Source organism: Zingiber officinale, chromosome 8B (assembly GCF_018446385.1).
Source record: "Zingiber officinale cultivar Zhangliang chromosome 8B, Zo_v1.1, whole genome shotgun sequence".
In the NCBI taxonomy this organism is placed as follows: domain Eukaryota; kingdom Viridiplantae; phylum Streptophyta; class Magnoliopsida; order Zingiberales; family Zingiberaceae; genus Zingiber; species Zingiber officinale.
In genome coordinates, this window is record NC_056001.1 from 46,912,957 (window position 1) to 46,931,387 (window position 18,431).

At 35.9% G+C, this 18,431-nt stretch overlaps 2 protein-coding genes across 2 annotated transcripts; one reads left to right on the plus strand and one right to left on the minus strand.

Annotated features, from left to right (window-relative positions):
- Positions 1–995: 995 nt before the first annotated feature.
- On the minus strand, positions 996–2,604 carry LOC122013405 (E3 ubiquitin-protein ligase COP1-like). Its single transcript, XM_042569678.1, has one exon. It carries the CDS (start codon positions 2,233–2,235, stop codon positions 1,417–1,419), a length of 819 nt encoding a protein of 272 aa, XP_042425612.1. The 5' UTR covers positions 2,236–2,604; the 3' UTR covers positions 996–1,416.
- A 727-nt stretch (positions 2,605–3,331) lies between these two features.
- Positions 3,332–18,145, plus strand: LOC122016972 (cis-3-alkyl-4-alkyloxetan-2-one decarboxylase-like). The gene is made up of 13 exons (XM_042574415.1): positions 3,332–3,617; positions 3,693–3,747; positions 3,814–3,869; positions 7,973–8,073; positions 8,206–8,275; positions 9,650–9,719; positions 11,710–11,766; positions 11,846–11,913; positions 12,003–12,083; positions 12,225–12,302; positions 12,374–12,529; positions 17,104–17,256; positions 17,923–18,145. Exons 1-13 carry the CDS (start codon positions 3,501–3,503, stop codon positions 17,998–18,000), a joined length of 1,140 nt encoding a protein of 379 aa, XP_042430349.1. The 5' UTR covers positions 3,332–3,500; the 3' UTR covers positions 18,001–18,145.
- Positions 18,146–18,431: the final 286 nt, after the last annotated feature.

Sequence of the window (18,431 nt, forward strand, 5' to 3'; positions counted from 1 at the left end):
TCTACAAAATTTTCATTGCAAAAATTTTTTGAACGAATTCTATGATGAAAAATATTTTGTCCCAAAATTCTCGTTGCTAAATAATATTATTGTTGCCAAGTTTGCAACAAAAACAATATTCATCGCAAATTGTTGCAAAATTGGGGACGAATTCGACGATAAAATTGGTAACGAATTATAATTTTGTCGCCAAATTCGTTGCAAATTTTGCAACAAAAATAATATCCATCATAAAATTGTCATACACAACTCTGCAATAAAAATAACTCTTGCGAGAATAATATTTTTGTTGCATAATTTAAAATAAATTTGGCGATGAAAATAATAATATAAAAAAATTATTATATGTGATAAATTAATTTTCATCCCAAATTTACAACAAATTTGGCAACAAAAAAATAATAAAAAAATTTATGATTTGCTACAAATAAATTTTTGTCCCAAAATCTGGGATGAATCTATGAATTCATCTCACATTCTGGACGAATCTGTATATTTGTCCCAGAACTGGGATAAATTTTGGGACGAAAATTAATTTGTCGCAAAATTCTGCACAATCACACGTCATAAGTTGTGTAGCGTAATAGTATATTATATATATAAATAAAAGACATTGGAAATCCAGATATCTCATTTTTAGAGCATCCATATCAGATACTTTATTCAAAAATTTTACCTTAAATTTTGGATAGGGTACCTAAAAATCTTGACATCAGCTACCCTATCGATTCCCTAAATTATGCATTTATGAATAATACTTCTCTAAATTTAGGGAATGCATTCCATTCCCTAAATATTATAGAGGAGAGAAAAGAAATAGGGAAGTTGATATATGATGTATTAAAAAATGGATATCCAAATTTAATAAAGTAACTTTTTTACCCTAAATTATATATTTTGGATGAAAAAATTGGTATGGATGATCTTACAATTTAACTATTATAGAAGATGATCAATCGGATCATCCATCCAGATAAATCAAAAACACAGATGAATGTTCCAACATCACAATACATTCAAATTTCTCAACTCTAATACACTCAAACTCTCATTGCTCGGAGAGTCTCTTCCATCATTTACCATTGCCCTAAATCCTTCCATCACTTACCATTCCACCCTGGCATATGGGACAAAGACATCTCTTTTACAATCATTGATTGCGTGGCTTGCCTACCTGCGTCTAGCGAGACAAACTGAGACAGCCACACTGTCCAACTCATTTACTTTGACTTTTGTACTCTGTATTATTTGTTACAGCAACGTGATTAGTCCTTTAGTCTGAAGAAGAATCAATGGCGCAAAATTCTCGGGATTCCCGGCACAGACAAAATACGGTTAAATAATTGGTCTCATGATTGCTGACGGCGTGGGGAAGAAGATCTCAGGAACCGGCGCCGGCCGGAGGAGGGAGGGGTTTTAGAATATGTTGAGGATTTCCAGTATGTGGTCGTTGCAGAGCGGGCAGCTGCCGCGGTTCACCCAGAGTTCCCGGGAGCATCGCCGGCAGAAGGTGTGGCCGCAGGGGATGAAGGCCGCCCCCTTGAGCCGCATCATGCACACGCAGCAGACGCGGAGTGCGCCGCCGCCGTCGATGATGTCGTCCAGCGCCGGTTCGTCGTCGTCCGGAAGCAGCGGAGGGGAGGCGGCCTCGACTCCGTTGCTCCACTGCGTGTCTGTCTGCTCCAGCAGCGACATCAGGGAGACCCCCGCCGCCGCCGCGGTAGCCGAAGCCGGCGGCCGGAGGTCGGAGATTTCTTGGCCGCCCGCAGGAGGCTCCTCCGGCGGCGATGCTGCAGTGGAGGCGGACGCTGTGGATCCGCGGAGGGAGGTGGATGCAGGAGAATTTGAGCCGGCGGGGGCAGGGAAGGGGAGCAAGCTGGCGTGGCCGGACGACGATGCCGCCGCGACGCCGGCGGTGCCAGCTCGGCGGAGGCAGAAGCAGGCGACCAACGACCTCCAATTGACTCCATTGCTAGAATTACCACCCACAACGATCTCACCCGCTTCCTGCTCCTCCCGCAAGATCTCCACCAGAGTCCTCCCTCCGCCGCCGGCGGCGGCGGCGGCGGAAGACGCGAAGCTCCTCGCGCACGCAGCGACGGCTGTCAAGGCGCTCATCTCGTCCGCGTCGTCCCTGATCATTAGTAGCTCCTGAAGCTTACAAGGAGCTTCCTCAGCCGCGAGATGATCGGAGAGCGTCGCGCTCCGGCGGTGCTGCCTCCCCCTTCTCTCCATACCCCCAAAATCGAAACTTTTAGCCAAAATCTCTTCCAAAATTCTCTTTTTTAGACTACGTTTCTACAAATCCCCTAATCTGCGCAAAAATTACAGGAATTCCGAGAAGCAGCAAGGATCCGCACAAACCGGGCGCCTGTCGCTCAAGCTAAAAGATCTGGCCTTTTCTTCTTCTTCTTCTTTTCTTCTATGATTGATTGAAGAAGAGGAAAAGACGCGATCAGAGCGAGAACTCCAAGCAATCCAAGGAACAGCGTGAATGACGATGACAAAACAAAAGAGGAAATGGATCTCGAGAGAGGTGGCGATCGGCAGCGTCGATGAATGAGCTCATGATCCTCTTTGTGCGAGAGAGGAGTAAAAAGAATCGATTTCAACGCATTTAATATTTATAGATCTTTGAAATCAGTTCAACCATTGAATGGGGCCACAAAATTTAGTGTTACTACTAATTATTTTAAATGAAATAATAATAATAGGTAAAGGTGAAAATTTGACGCCAAATTTTAGGTCGATCGGATTTGAAAGCTGGGCTAGCTCGATCAAAATTGACCTCTTATAAACAAATAATTATGATAATTTTAAATATATAAATAGTGGTTGATCAAACAAAACTATTTAGTTGACTAAATGGTTCGGTCAACCAAACATTTTAGTTTGGTCTACCAAAGACTATTTTAGTTGATTGAATCCGGTTTTAACTTTCTTTTCGAGTCTCCCATAGTCGAAAAACAACTTGGATGGTCCACTAAGGTATTTGAACAAAGCAATTGAGAATTCATTCACAAGCTTTTTGGGTGGATCTTTTAGCGCCAATTCTTCAAAGAAAATATTTCTAATCTTCCTCTATCGAACCTAAGTGTTAAATGAAATACCAAGTAGCATAAGTTGAGGTTCCATTTTTGAATTTATTCCTCTTCTCTAGTAGAATTAAATAATTTATTTATCGGGTGAATTTGAATTTTTTACAAGTTTTTTTATTATATTGTCTTAAAATTAGTCGGGCGAAATTTAAACATCTATTATTATTATTATTATTATTATTATTAAAACTCTAGCCATAATAAAACCAACAAACTAACCAGAGAGCGGACTCGCATTGCCTTTTATGTGCACATCTTCTTGCATGCTTGTTGTTCGGCTTGCTAGGTCGGAGGCGCAGCGAGAGCCATGGAAACCCTATCTTCTCTGAACCACCGGAAATTCATTACCACTTCCGTCGAATTCGATCGCTCGCTCTTCACTCTCTCTGTATCTTGCTCGCCATGCCGGTTCTAACCACCATCTCATCTGTCGGCCCTCTCCTTCGGCTTCTCCCTGCTCCTTCTGCCCGCAGCAGGAGCCTCCGGTTTCGGCGTAGGTCCAGCTCCGACAGTGACCAGGTATTTGACTCTTTTCTTCTTCTTCTTCCTTTTACTATCGTCTGCGTTTGGCTATAGACTGCCGTCCGATTGCAGGAGTATTTGGTGGATGCACCGGAGTCGGTCGGTGATGGGTTCTCCTTCAGCGGAGGTGTGTCTTTCTGTAAATTTAAAACGTGGTTGTTGGTGTATGTGGATAACATGGTCGTCGTTACAGGGAAATACTCGGACGGGCCGAATCGAGCTGATGAATGGCTCGCTCTAGGGAAAACGGTAGGGCAAAACTTTGGTTAGGAGATTCATTTTACATGTATGAAGTCTGTTCTGCGGTCTATGATTTTGGCATACAATTGCAAGTCAGCGTTTGTTGTCATAGCGTTTCCCTTGTCTCTCATTTCTCAAGCCTTTTGTTTTCATTTAACACAATGGAATCTGAAGGGTTTTGAAAATGTTGCAATCAACTTCATCTGTTTTGGTCCACGAACATCATCAGTTAACAGTCCTCGAATGAAATACCATCTGTGTGATAAATTTGTTAGGTTTTCTTAGGATCTAGTTATTTCTGTCTGAAAGTATGTCTAGATTTGTTAAAAGTTGCATGATATCCTGATAGATTAGTTATATTTGAAAGTGTGTGATAGATTTGTTAAAAATTACAGTTATAGATACTATCAGTTCTCATCAAAAGATGCACTGTGTGATAGATTAGTTATACTTGTAGAACTTAGCAAAACTTTTGATGTTCAAAGAATATCTAACAGTGCAATGATACTATCAGTTACCGAAGATGACTTTTTAGCGTCAGGAATCCAATCGCCCTAGGACATCCAAATGGTTAAATATGAAATGATAACATAATCACAGAAGAATGGATGAAAATATCTATGACAACCAAAAGGATCTTATTTGCACAATAAAGTGGGGCCCTACAAGTATAGTTTGTGATCCAAAACTCTGTAGCAAGTGTTTCCTTATCCTTGGTTCATTTTTGTCTACAAGCCTTGGTAATAAAACTTCAAAACTCTTGATTCAATAATTTTACCTGGTGGTTTATTTATGAACTTCAATTATTTATTGGGTAGGTGGTATGCAACTACTTTACACTTTGCTGAGCATAGTGTATTGTCTGCATACTTTAGATGTAATTGATGATGATGGAGGATATCTTTGTTCTGAAATTTTGCTTTGGAGTTTTTTTAATCAGTAAAGATGAATACAAAGTGTGAACTTCTTTAAAAATACATGGGGATGGAAAACATGTGATGCTAAACCATGGAAGAGAGGAAGCAAAGAGGTAAGGGAGGGGATCGAGAAAGAGACAATAATATTAATCAACCAAAGCTACTAACTCATTGCAATATGAAACGATGTAGGATTGATGAATGAGAATATGAGAATGAAAAAATGGGGACTATAGAGAATCATATGGGTCAGGGGGGTAATTCAATATACACACACATAGATAATATAGTTCTAAATTAATTTTATAAAAGTGAAGCTTTAAATGATTAGGTATAAAAAATCTAAAATATAAATTGAAAATTTTGAATAAATCATTATTTTTTAAATATCTTAATTTGCATTTTAAAATGCCATATTTTTATTTATATAACTAATTATCCAAGAAAATAAAGATATTTAATTTTACAAAAAAATTAAATATTTCAAACATTACTTATATTTAGAATGATAGTTTAGGAAAAAAATAGTAATTATTTAAAGTTAGATAAAAGATACTTTTTAAATAAATAAAATTAAATTGTAAGTATAATTTGTTCATTTTTAGTAGGATAAAATCAGTTAAATATATGAAATTTCATATATTAAAGCTTTTTTTAGCACATGAACCTAAAATAATAATACAAATCAATTTTTTAGAACTATTCAAATTTCAACTAATGCTATTATAAGATTGAATCAAAATAAAAATTTATATCATTGGAAGTGATTTTGTAAACTATTTTAAAGCAATTCTATTATTTTATATATACTTGCTCACTTGTCGGATATTTAAGGGGGACATTTTGAGGGAGAAAAATGTGTGAATTAATTATAACTAATACATAGCCTATTAAACAAAAAGCAAACCCCACATGATTTGCTTCTTACTTGTGGTTACTATAATTGCGTAGAGCATGATTGAATGCTCGAGGTGTACCAGAGTTTTGATGGCCCACTTGAATGATCCGACTTTGGTATGTATCAACACTAACCTGAATGATCCAATTTTGGTATGCATTGGCATTGTGTGTGTTTTAGTTGTAGTTGTTTATACTTGAGTAAATCATTCATCTTGATTATTCATGCAATCGATTGAATTGTCAATAAATTAATGAGTACTTATAATTCTATCTATACGGTATAAATTTATTTTCTATCTACTAAAATATTTATGACTGAAATATAAGTTAGATAACATTTTATCAAAATAATATCTTAGTTACTTATTCATTATAATTAAATTATCATAACTTATTCAGTGTTACTATAACTAATTTACTATTAATTAAGTTATAAATCTATAAATTATAACTAGTATTATATCATATAATTCTATAAGTTATATAATTATAATTTATATTCTAACATAACATATAATTACTACTGTTCGAGCTAATCTATAATTATAATATAAGTTATATAACTTAGATAATTATAATTGTAAAAGTTTTATAATTAATTTTTATATTCTAAATTATAAATTCTAATCATGTGAAATGTGCGATGATGGAATCACGCATGCTATTGCACATGCTATCACACATTAGTTGTTGCTTCTCAACAACCAAACCGAAGGTGAAGGAAGGAAAGGATGAGAAGTTCGACACGATCTTGTTGAATCCTAGTTCTTTGGTTGCTTGCTTGTACAATCTCTCTTAGTCTCTCTTGACATTGCAAACTTAAAAACATGAAGAAGAAGCCTTGCCGACATTGCTTGCTGACATTGCAGACCACTTGTGTGACCTTGTTGACACCAAAAAACCCATGTATGACCTTCATTGTGGTTGTAATTTGCAAAATCAAAGTTGTTCCACCTTTTGGTCAACAAGCAAAATGGTAAACTGGTTCGCGTTGACTAGTTTGACTTGACATTTAAAACCCATTGAAGGTTTATTAAGATTTATTAACATAATTATGTTTAGTAATTGCATACAATTCAGTGCAAAATGTCTTCTATTAGAATAAATTCTAATAGAGAAAATCCATTTGAATTAATTATAAAGAATATATAACCTATTAAAGCAATAAAGCAAATCCCTCGTGATTTGCTTCAAGGGATATATATACACACACATAGAAATGATATCCTGGGTGATTTATCTTGCACAACCATGGGTGACATCCCACGTGGATCATCTCACGCGGCCAAAACTAATTTTTTTATTCTCCTCTCTCATTTGCATGCAATTTTCTTCTCTCTCTTGCATGTAAGTCTCCACGTGGTGCTGTCGTTTTGAAAAAAAACAGCACCAACGTGGTGCTGTCGTTTTGAAAAAAAACAACACCAACATATTGTGCTATTTTTGAAAAAAGCACCATGTTGGTGCTGTTTTGTTTTCAAAACCGCAGCACCACGTGGAAACTTACATGAAGGAGAGAGAAGAGAATTGCATGTAGATGAGATAAAAGAATAAAAAAAATTAGTTTTGCCATGTCAGATGATCCACGTGGGATGTCGAGCAGGATAAGTCACCCAGGATATCATTTCTGATGATACCCTGCACACCCACAATGGGCGACCACCATGGGCGCCTCCGCGCGAGAGAGTCGTCCACCGTGGGTGTGCAGGGTAACCTTGTACTATATATATATATATATATATATGTGAACAGGAAAGCATTAATTTTTATATCATATTAAATTTATAAATGCATAAAATGTATATTGCTCTTGACAAACTGTAGACAAATTGTAATCTAAACCCTAAATTTGTATATAAAATTGAATAGAAAAAATTTAAACAAATCTAAATTTAATTTGTTAAACATAAAATGATAGAAAAATCTAGAACTTTTTAATTTTAACATTTTCTAAATTAAAATTTTGAAAAAAATTAAGATATATATTTTTAAAAATATATAATTATTTTGTTTAAATTTATGGAATTAACTGTGTGATGTGAAACACTAGTTTAAGGGATATTTTTGAACATTTCAAAAGATTCACTCATGGATTCCTGAGAATTGCATCTTTTTCTTGTCAGTGACATATCATGCATGCAATGGTGTGATTCGAATTTTAATGCATTTCTATATTCTAGGGAATTTACATATATTACTTTTTTCATTTGCAAGAAATTGTTTTTTTCAAGATCTACAATATATATATAATTATATAATTCAACCGTATCTAATATTTTCACATCATATATCTAGGTAAAAGCTCATCCTGTACATGGAGGAAAGGGCAAAGCAAAGGATCCAATTTTTGGTCTTACACTGGGTGCTGGTTCACAGTCCTCAGCAGATGTGTTCAGGTGAATTCAGCAATCTGTTGATTTGAAGGCTATCAAGTATCAACATGTACAAGCCTCATCCTAGTATTTCTTCAAGCCGTAGGATAAATTCCTTGCCTCAACCTCTAAAAGACGTGTTTTTTCTTGCTTTAGATGGTTTTGTGTGGAAGCAGGAAGCTCCTTGAACTCTCCAATTATTTTAGTTCACGGCTTTCCATCTCAGGTAAGTTCCTGTTTTGATCTATTCATATAATCTTCAGTGATCATGTAGATGTACTTATGTAAAAATATCTACTAAACTATTCTTCGTGCGAATAACATTCAAAAAGATTTGGTCTTGCAGTAAAATGATAAGAACCATTTTTGGGGTGATCCGGTCAAATCCTCATCTGATGTTTGACATGAAAAACTCATGCGAAATAACTTTTAGGTTAAGTTGATGAATAATCACTCTGAAATAACTAGGGCATTTCTTCTCTTGATCCTTTTTCCTTGAAAGAAAATTTTGTCATTACAGATACCAGTTGGCCACATTACTTAAAGGTGGTCTTTTGTGAGATCTTATGGCATTTTGAAGTGGGAAAAAGAGAGATGTGATGTCATGTTTAACAAGAAACAACAGCGTATGAAAGCATTGAAGGAAAGAAAATTTATTGTTTGACATTAATGAGCTTTTCCTCAATGGAAGAGTTGATGGCATCATTCTAGATGTTGGGAAGAAAATTGTTCTTACATTGCATTGTCATATACTTTTATGAAACTAATAATAATGTGTTGTTCTTTTATGAACACAAGGTTTAAAATCTTGACAGGAAAATACTTTTTCGGTATCATATCAGCGTTCCAATATATGGTGCCAGTGATGAATTGAATGTTGAAAAAAGGAGATGGAGGAACAGAAGAAGATAGAAAAATTATACATTTAAATTTTGACTTTGTATTGACGCATTGACATGACATTAATAAAATGACAATATTATCTCAGTTCTTCTTGATCTGACTTGTAGCATGCCAAGGGATGTCGAGTGTCAATATGACTTGAAAAATGACACAACAACATAAGAGATATTGCCCGTGTTGTGAAATTTTGGTAATTTATCAGAATGATACATTTTGAGTGTGCTGCCCATCAAAGTATGAGATTTCAAAGTATATACGAGCTTATAATATGTACTTTGAACTTATCTTAAGATAAGCCTTAGCTGTCTCAGATATGCCTAAGCTATCTCATATATGATATATCTAGATTTTTTTTTGAGGAACATTATGTTTTTTCTGATACAGTCACTCAATTCTTACTAATCTATTTAAAAGTAGTACTCATTATGAGCAAGAGAGGGAGAAGGGGATTCTAATGTTCCTAACATCTCCAGTGAAATTAGAGAGATTTGAATGAATTTCCTTTTCTTAAATGTTTGGGATTTAATGACATTGTTTGAATATGAATCATGATAACTGTTATTTTCCTTAGGATCTATGCTTTTCTTGATTTTCAAATAATATCTTTCAAGTTTCAAATTTGAATATGTCTCACTATATGTATGAAATGAGAAAGAATTTCTTGTCTTGTAAATATTTGTTTGATTTTGATTGACAGGCATATTCATACCGGAAAGTTATTACCATGCTATCAGAAAATTATCGTGCCATTGCTTTCGACTGGCTTGGTAGCCTTCTGTATTTATGTCTTTGAATTTATCAACTTAAATGTTTATGTATTTTGTTATATAATTTGCATTCTTATAATATAAATTTCTTATTCTTTCTTCTGTTATAATGAATTCTGTTTAAGTCATATTATATGAACCACTAAGATTGGGGTGGGATTTTCTCTTGCAAAGCCAAATACAAAGAATAATTGCAACGAAATAATAGAACTAATAAGAGAAATCACAAGCTAACACATGATTTTTTGAAGTTTGGGTTCTTACTCACCACCTAGCAGGCTAGCAATCTATTAGGTGGATCAAGCTCAAAATTCTCACTATGAAAGATTCCTCACAGAGTATCTTCTTAGAAACTTGAAATAGGCACATAGAAGATATTACCAAAAGTGAGCAATCAAAGCCTTAGAATGAGCAAAGAGAAGTGCATACATGTTGTGTACGAGTTGTATATTCAAGTTCTCCTTACACCCCTATTTATAGTAATGAGAGGACATTTAAATAGAGGATAAGATAGCTCATTCGAATAGGTTTTGGTTGGAATTAGTTGACTCAATTGTTAAATAAGTAACTGGGTAACTTATATCTAGACAAGTAACTCAATTTAGTCAATTAAGTCTTGCATCTAGTCAACGAATACATTTTCAGTTGACTAGGTTGGATATGATCATAAGCCTATCCACCAATGATTTTTATCTTTAATTGACTCCACTAGTTTCCTGTCAACTCAACCATGATTAGTTGTCATACCTATGCAGTCGACTCAAGTGGCTGATACAATATGCTTATCTTGAACAAGAATCACATTAGTAACTCAATTGGCAACCAGTCGACTCAAATCAATCAGGGACCAAGTCCAAGCTCAAGCACAAGATTCTAATTGTCCAGCTAATTGACTTAACATCCTAGTCGACTGAGACAACCCTCAGTCGACTCATTCTCCATTTTTGTTCTCATTGTGTGGGTATATGCACAAAATGGTCAACAAGCTTAATTCAAAATCAGCTAGCGGCAACATTTATATGCTGATATTGAAACAAGCTGGTTTCAATATCAGCTTCTTAGGGGCAAAGTGAGTTGTTTAGGATCTCATTGTGTGTGTATCTCCAAATTGCACTTTTAAAGTGGAAATAACCAACACAAGTGAAAATGTTCTCACAAGCTAATTTGACTATTTTCTGCAAATCTTCGTAACCAAGCTGATTTTGAAATCAAATTATTTGGACTAAAGTGAGATGTTTAGGTGCCATTAGGTTATACGTAATCCCTAAAGTGAAGATTTATGTGAAAATGAACTCGCATAAAATTTCAAATGGAAACAATCTCACAAGTTGACAAGCTAATTTTAAAAAAGCTTGTGATCATCCAGTTAGAGGGAATTTTAAAATGAAGGGTGTGGGAAAGAAAAAAAGTGAGGAGCGTGTTTTGGTTAAAAAAGAAAAGAAAATAAGGATGTTTTTGTTAATTCTGGAAAATCAGAGACGTGTTTTAGTAAATTGCTTTAGGAACTGTATCCTTTATGGATATGTCCATTCAGTTCCTAGGTAAGATAAAATATCACAATTCTGAAGAAGGTGTTGAGTTGACCTTAACCACTTGCTCTTAACGGGCTATACCCAACTATTTTTGCTTCACTGGAAAAGCTACTATTGTTGTGTTCCTTTCAAAATAGGCATGCGAGTGATATGGTCCTGAACAATATGAAATTGGCTTCTTGAACCTAAATCCCAGAGAACATGCAGCTGAGTCAAAAGTTTATTATGCTATCATTTCATAGTTAACAAGCATTAATAGTTGCATTACTATTGTGTCTCATCTTCATTCATGTACTACAGTTACCTGTTTGAATCACTATTAGTTGTGAAAAATCTCAAGATTTCTTTTAAAAAAATGTAATTAAAGCCAAGATATGTTTTATGCTTGACTAGTATGTCTTTAATATCAAGTATCATCTACCATTCTTACTAGTAATGTATTTTTTACTCTTTTACAGGTTTTGGATTTTCTGACAAGCCTCAGCCTAGATATGGATTTGACTATACTTTAGACGGTAAAACATTCAAATGTTTCATCTTTCCTTATGGATCACATATACGATTTTTTCTGATTATTTAATTTATAAAATACAGAATATGTGTTAGCTTTTGAATCCCTAGTAAATGTCCTTGTTCCAGGTAAAGTTTCTCTAGTTGTTCAGGTAAACTACATGTTTGATTCATTTATCAAGCTGGGAATGCTGATTTTGATCTAGCTGAAGAATAACAGTTACTTCTGCATATTTTGCAGGGCTACTTTTGTCCTGTGGTTCTTAAATATGCTAGCTGTCACCAAGAAAAATTATCAGAGCTTATACTCGTAAATCCCCCTGTAAGACATTATCCAACACAATGAATTTTGATTATTTTTTAAAACCATGCTCAATAATTGTTTATCTGGTTGCTACTTGCTATTGTTATTGTGCCTCTTTTATCTCTAACAATTGAAACTGCTACATTTGCACACTATAAGCTGATGGAGAAGCATGCAAAGCTGCCTTCATCTTTGGCACTATTCAGCAACTTTTTATTGGGTGAAATTTTCTCCCAGGTAAGTAGAATTAGTGATGACCTTTGCTTTCCAACCGTTCCATGCAAGTCCTAATAATTATCAATTGTCAGGATCCTCTCAGAGCTAGTGATAAAGCATTGACGAGTTGTGGACCATACATGATGAAAGAAGAAGATGCTATGGTTTACAGAAGGCCATACCTCACTTCTGGTTCTTCTGGTTTTGCTTTAAATGCAATAAGCAAAGCAATGAAAAGGGACTTGAAGGTAATCTTTTGTTCTAGGGTCATTTATTTTTGTTTAGCTCTTCAACTTCATTTAGGGTTTCTGTATGCATGTGTATCCTATAATATCACTTTCTAGAATAATGCATTGCATCTTTCAAGTTGCAACCTCTTATTAAAGAATTATTGCTTCCTCGTGGCACATCTCTCCTAGTCCTCATGAGGATTCCTTGTGTCATCCATGGCATGCAATTTAATTGATTCTTCACCTATCTGTCCATACCTCACTCAGTGGCAATTTTTTTTTTTTTTTTGCCTTCAATGTGTATCTTATATGGTTTATTTGGTTTCATGCTCTTAAATTTGTTGTTGCCTTATGTATCAATAAGAACTGCAATTCATGCTCCAGTTGACCCCCTCCTCTCAGGCTGTGACTGAGTCCACTTAGGCTCTGGTTTCTATGAAGGAAGATAGCAGTTAGGGAAAGAAAGATGGTAAGAAAGAAATTGTTTGAAAAAGATTGTTAAGTATTTTCCATTTGATCATCTACTTTGACAGAAGGAAAGAGGTAGGACATTTAAAACTTATTTCATCAAAAGGAGAAAAAACATAAATAAGAATATATCTGAATTTTTCAAAAGATTTTAGGTTGGTTCGATGTGAAAGTGAGGGTTTTCCCAAATTGAATGTAACCAATTCAGATAAAATTTGGAAAAGATAAAGAAAGAGAAAGTATAGCTGAGTTAATCTTTCTCTCATCTTATATTCTTCCTAGTTTTCTTTCTGCTTAGGAAACACACTTCTGTGAGTCAATCGTTAGTTACTGTGTGGATTAAATGGAAAAATACAACCTCAATCTTAATTATTCACAAATTTAGAGCATAAATAAAGATATATGGATAAAGAAGCTATTTAATTATTGGAAAAGTTAAAAGAATAAATCAAGTACATTATGTGCAGTTAATTAAAACAGATCTATTGAAATGCACATTAGCGTCTCATCCCAGCCCCTGCTCTGGAAGGATCTAGAAGCCAAAATAAAAGGGGCCATCATTAGTTTGGAAAGCTCGAGTGGAAATGCAAACAATGAATGAGTAGAAATAGTAGGAGAATATAATAATACAAAGTTTGAAAAATGGTTCTGTTCCAGTGACATAGGTGAAATTATTGTTCCACCCACTAACCGGCATGTGAAACCTACTCGAAACCAAGATAGGAACTTATGCCATTCCATTAGTGACTTCTTTCAGCAACGACTTCATTGAGCGATGATGACTTCCACAAGTGATGGCAAATTCCATCAGTGACCACAAGCATGAGAGATAGTGTTTCTATAAGCATCCTTTATGTTCTCCCCTTTCCTTCAAATCTTCTTCTTCTTCCTCTTCCTCCCGGATTGGCTGATTCATTCTACCTCCTTGTTCCTTTGGCATCATGTGTTAGCATGACTGATTCAGCATTGGCATCGACATTGTAATGTTCCAGCCTGGATTGAAACTTTGACTCAGAATGATATTTCAAACCTCACAATGCATAGATATATCAAAATAACAGCCACTACTTAGGCATTCATGTTAATGCCACTTAATTCACATTTTATTAAATTAGGTTGAGCACCAAACCTGTGGGTTTACTCTTGCAATCCAATGCTATGACAAAGTACACTGCTTAAACTCAAACATAGGTACGGCTGCCTCATTTGTTGTTTGAAAATGCTCACCAATAACCAAAGTGTAATATTTGTGTATCTGCTAACGAGGCAAATTTAGGTCCATATCACAATCATTCTCATTGAAGGGGAGCCTTGGCGCAACGGTAAAGTTGTTATTTTGTGACCAAAAGGTCACGGGTTCGAATCTTGGAAACAGTCTCTTGCAAAAAGCAGGGTAAGATTGTGTACAATAGATCCTTCCCCGGGACCCCGCATGGCGGGAGCTTCGTGCACCGGTTGCCTTTTTTATCACAATCATTCTCATTAGCAGATTCCATCTAGTAAAATAAGGCTTGGTTGTTGTTATTGTTGCTGCTATATCACAATCATTCTTGTTCCTTATGTTTTCTGTGTTCACAGTCAAATAAACTCAATTTGTAATTCAATCTTCGTACAATAGTTAACTCTATGTTAAACATTGTTTGCTAGATCATATATTTTTGCTGAACACATGATGTGAAATAGCAAGCAAAGCATATCCATGATATGAGATCACACGGTAGTTGACTTTATCTTCAAACAATAGTTAACTCTGTGTTGAAGAATGTGGAGATCATATATTTGCTTAACACATGATATCAAATACCAAACCTAGCAAGCAAAGCATATCCATGCTCTCTTGACCAACTACCACAATATATGTGAATCGTTAGTAATTTAAGAAGCCAATAATTTTTATTTAAGTTAAGAAAATAATAGTAAAAGATAAGTTAGGGTTACCTTGTTAACTAAAATTTCAATTGTGATAATACAACTCAACTTCTTACTATAAACCTCACTAATTACAGAAAGGAGTATTAATAAGAGACTTTGAACCTCTCTTTTGATGACTCAACTATGGTTTGTTATGTCTTCATGAGGAAAGGTATCCACATAGATCATTGTCATTGTAGGGTGGAAGCTCCCCCTTTGATGCTGTGCCAACTATTTCTCCAGACGATTCATTGAATCTGCAGAGAATGTTTGGTACTAATTGATCAGAATCCAAGATTTGAGGAGTTTTGCCGAGATCAAGGGGAAGGAGGAGAAGGGGGATGGTGGTGGCATAGGATGGAATGAGAGAGAGAGAGAAGTGGTTAAACTCACTTTGGTTGTTGCCTCCATTGATTTTGGTACACTACTGCACTACACTCTGGCATGTTATTAAAAAGGAACATAACTGTAAGTTTGGCTTGGTTTATAACACCAAGTGCAGTCATGCCTCACCCTCCTGCTTCCCATGTTGCCCTGCTCTGAACCAGTGCCCTGCATGCTGCCTGTCACATTAAGGTCCACTGCCACCCTGATCAAGTAAAGTAGCCTGTGGCCTGAGGCGAGCCCGCATGTGCTCCTGCTCCAAGATCACTGAGATTGCCATGGTCAGTCTTGCTAGCTTGCCCAACAACTTCTGTATAATGACTAGTTTGATTCTGATATTGATCGGAGATGAAGTAAAAATGATGTCTATTAAGATGGTGCTCAATGTGGGTTTGCTTGCAGGGGAGAAGAACGGTTAGGGATGCAGCGGAGGGAAGTGTTGACGTTTTATGGAGCAGAAACACAATGATGGAGGGAGGTTGGTATTTCATGTAGTTCTTGTTGGCAGAAAAGTGGAGAGACAAGCGAGCAGCTTGAAGGGTAGGGATGCACATTGCCTTTTCAACTGGGGGGCCTGATGTTGACAACAAAAAGAGGAAGCATTAGAAATGACAATAAAATAAATCTTCAATTGTGCTATTAATTGTCTGATTTCAGTTGCTGGTGAACGACACCAATCTGCACCATGAATCTCTTGTAGGGAGCACCTGAGCTCTCCAACTTTAAACGAGGGTTATTTACATTTAGGCTACGTTTGGTAGGAGGTAATCCGTCTTGTAATGTAATCAAGATTACATTACAATATTGATTACTTTGTTTAGTACAGTTGTAATGTAATATAATCTAGATTACAAAAGGTAATAAAGTTTTGTAATCTGGATTACAAGGCCAACACCATATAATCCGATTACATTACAAGGTCACCGTTTAATTAAAATTTAAATGTCAAATATACCCCTAATCCATTTTCGGCATCAACCGGTCATCGATGTTGCTTCCCTTGCTGCCGTTGATCGCCGACCACTGCCACTCACCCCTCCGGCCTTCGTGTGGACTGCTGTCGGCCGCCCTGCCAGCCGCCACCGACCACCTCCGGCAGAGGTGCGGCGGCGGCCGCCTCCAGCAAAGGTCATAGGATATTTTTGTCATTTTATTATAATACGAATTACAATACTTATAAAAAATAATGGACACCAAACAAAAGAATATAATCACCCTTGTAATCAAATATACATTACATTACAAAGCTTATTTCATTACAAGCTTGATTACATTACCCCTAACCAAACGTAGCCTTTGTCAAATCAAACAAATTTAGCTGTCAATCAATAATATCATGCAAAAGTTCTATCTATGCACCTGGTCACGGTATTGTGAAGGAAAAAGAAGAAAATTTTAAACAGTTTGTCCTCTCCTATGCCCGGAGCTAGCTGTGTATTGTTCATAAATTTTTGTTCAACTGCAGCAACCATGCTTCCATAATTTCATGCCATTACAAATGACATTTGCAGACTAGTTTCTGTCTTGCTTCCCTTGGAATGTCAACTGGATTTTGGCACAAACTCATGTCTCATATAATGCCATATCGAACAATTTGTATTTTTTTTGTAAAAATCTTCAACCTTTTTGTCCTTGACAAGGATGTCTAGCCTTAGTCTATGTGATAAATGCTTCAGTAATGTTTGTAATGCTTGACAAATTGTTTTTTTTTCCTTGTTTCATTTTTCCCTTTTAGTAATTACTAATGTTTGCAGCTTTTGGATTTGTTCAAATTCTGTGATATCCAAAAAAATTGTTGGTGATTATTGACAATACTTTTTTCTTAGCAGGATTATGTCAAAGCCATGAGGACCACACTAAGTAGTGAGACATGGAAAATTAGCACAACTATCTGTTGGGGAATGAGAGATCGCTGGCTAAGTTACGATGGCGTGGAAGAATTCTGCAAGGCTTCAAATCACAAGCTTGTGCAGCTTCCTATGGTTTCCTCTCTCTCATACACATACACATGCTTGCTCACGCTTTTTAGTTTAGTTTTTATGAATTGGTGATTCCATTACGATTCAAAGAATTTTCTCATCTTGTTTATCGACATTAATGTTTTTATCACCATATTACGAGCTAGAAATTTCAAGGATGGAGCTTAGTTATTAATCCACTTCAGAGCTCATGCTGTTTCACAATCTATTGTTGACATGGAAGTAGCTGTTATTGCTAGAAGCATATTAGTGTTCTTGGAATATACGCCAATCTATACGTTTGACCTATCTGTTTATTGCTAGAAGCATACTAGCTTTCTTGGAATGTTCACCTATCCATATGTTTAAATTGTCGGCAAGCAAACAATGGCAACCCTAAAATCTCGATAGTGTCTGGTGTATGGTTTAATGCTTCAATACTGATCATATCTTGATTCTTGAGGTCTTCTAATTATCCACTAAAACTAGTTTTAGACTAACTAGTTTCTCCATTATGGTGTCTGAATGAGGCTCGAGCTATGGCATTTAAGAATAACGTGAAACTAATGTAGCCATGCACAATTGTTATCCTGAAGTGATTAATAAATGAGCATGCTTGCACAATCTATTGAGTTTCTTGCTTCAGTTGATTGTAATTATGGAACTGAAACTCTTTGTGCATTTGACCAGGCAGGACATCATGTGCAGGAAGACACGGGCGGGGAACTTGGTAGGATCATTTCACAAATTCTCAGCAAGAACAAATAATTTGATACATTCATTGTGATACATGACCATTTTATTTGATTTCGCTGATGGGTGATTCCATGTTTCTTAGATCACACAATGACTTGTACAAAGCTGAACTGTGAAACATAGTAATGTGGTATCGAGTGCCAGTGGATTATTGGAAGATACCTGTGCCAAACAGTAGAAGATTAGTGTAGAGAATACAGAAGTAAAACAATAGAAAATATTTAGAGCCACTGATGCCCAAATGGTACCTAGCAGCAGGTCATTTGATGAAGGTTAACTCTTAAGACATAAAATGTGAGACTTGGAGCATTTGAGGGATCTTGGTCTATGTGCAAGGCATTAGAGTTTCTTTTAGCTTGGGCATTTTTTTTTTTCACCTTTGATCTTTTAATCCCACTTATACCACTTCAATCTAAGCACTGTCGTCCATCTTAATCGTGAAC

What these genes read in the sequence shown, in the direction of transcription:
- LOC122013405 (XM_042569678.1), bottom strand. Translation starts at nt 2,235, where the DNA reads ATGGAGAGAAGGGGGAGGCAGCACCGCCGGAGCGCGACGCTCTCCGAT.
- LOC122016972 (XM_042574415.1), top strand. Translation starts at nt 3,501, where the DNA reads ATGCCGGTTCTAACCACCATCTCATCTGTCGGCCCTCTCCTTCGGCTT. An exon ending in TTCACGGCTTTCCATCTCAG is followed by an intron (nt 8,276 to 9,649) that starts GTAAGTTCCTGT and finishes TTTGATTGACAG; the next exon opens with GCATATTCATACCGGAAAGT. An exon ending in AAGTTTCTCTAGTTGTTCAG is followed by an intron (nt 11,914 to 12,002) that starts GTAAACTACATG and finishes CATATTTTGCAG; the next exon opens with GGCTACTTTTGTCCTGTGGT.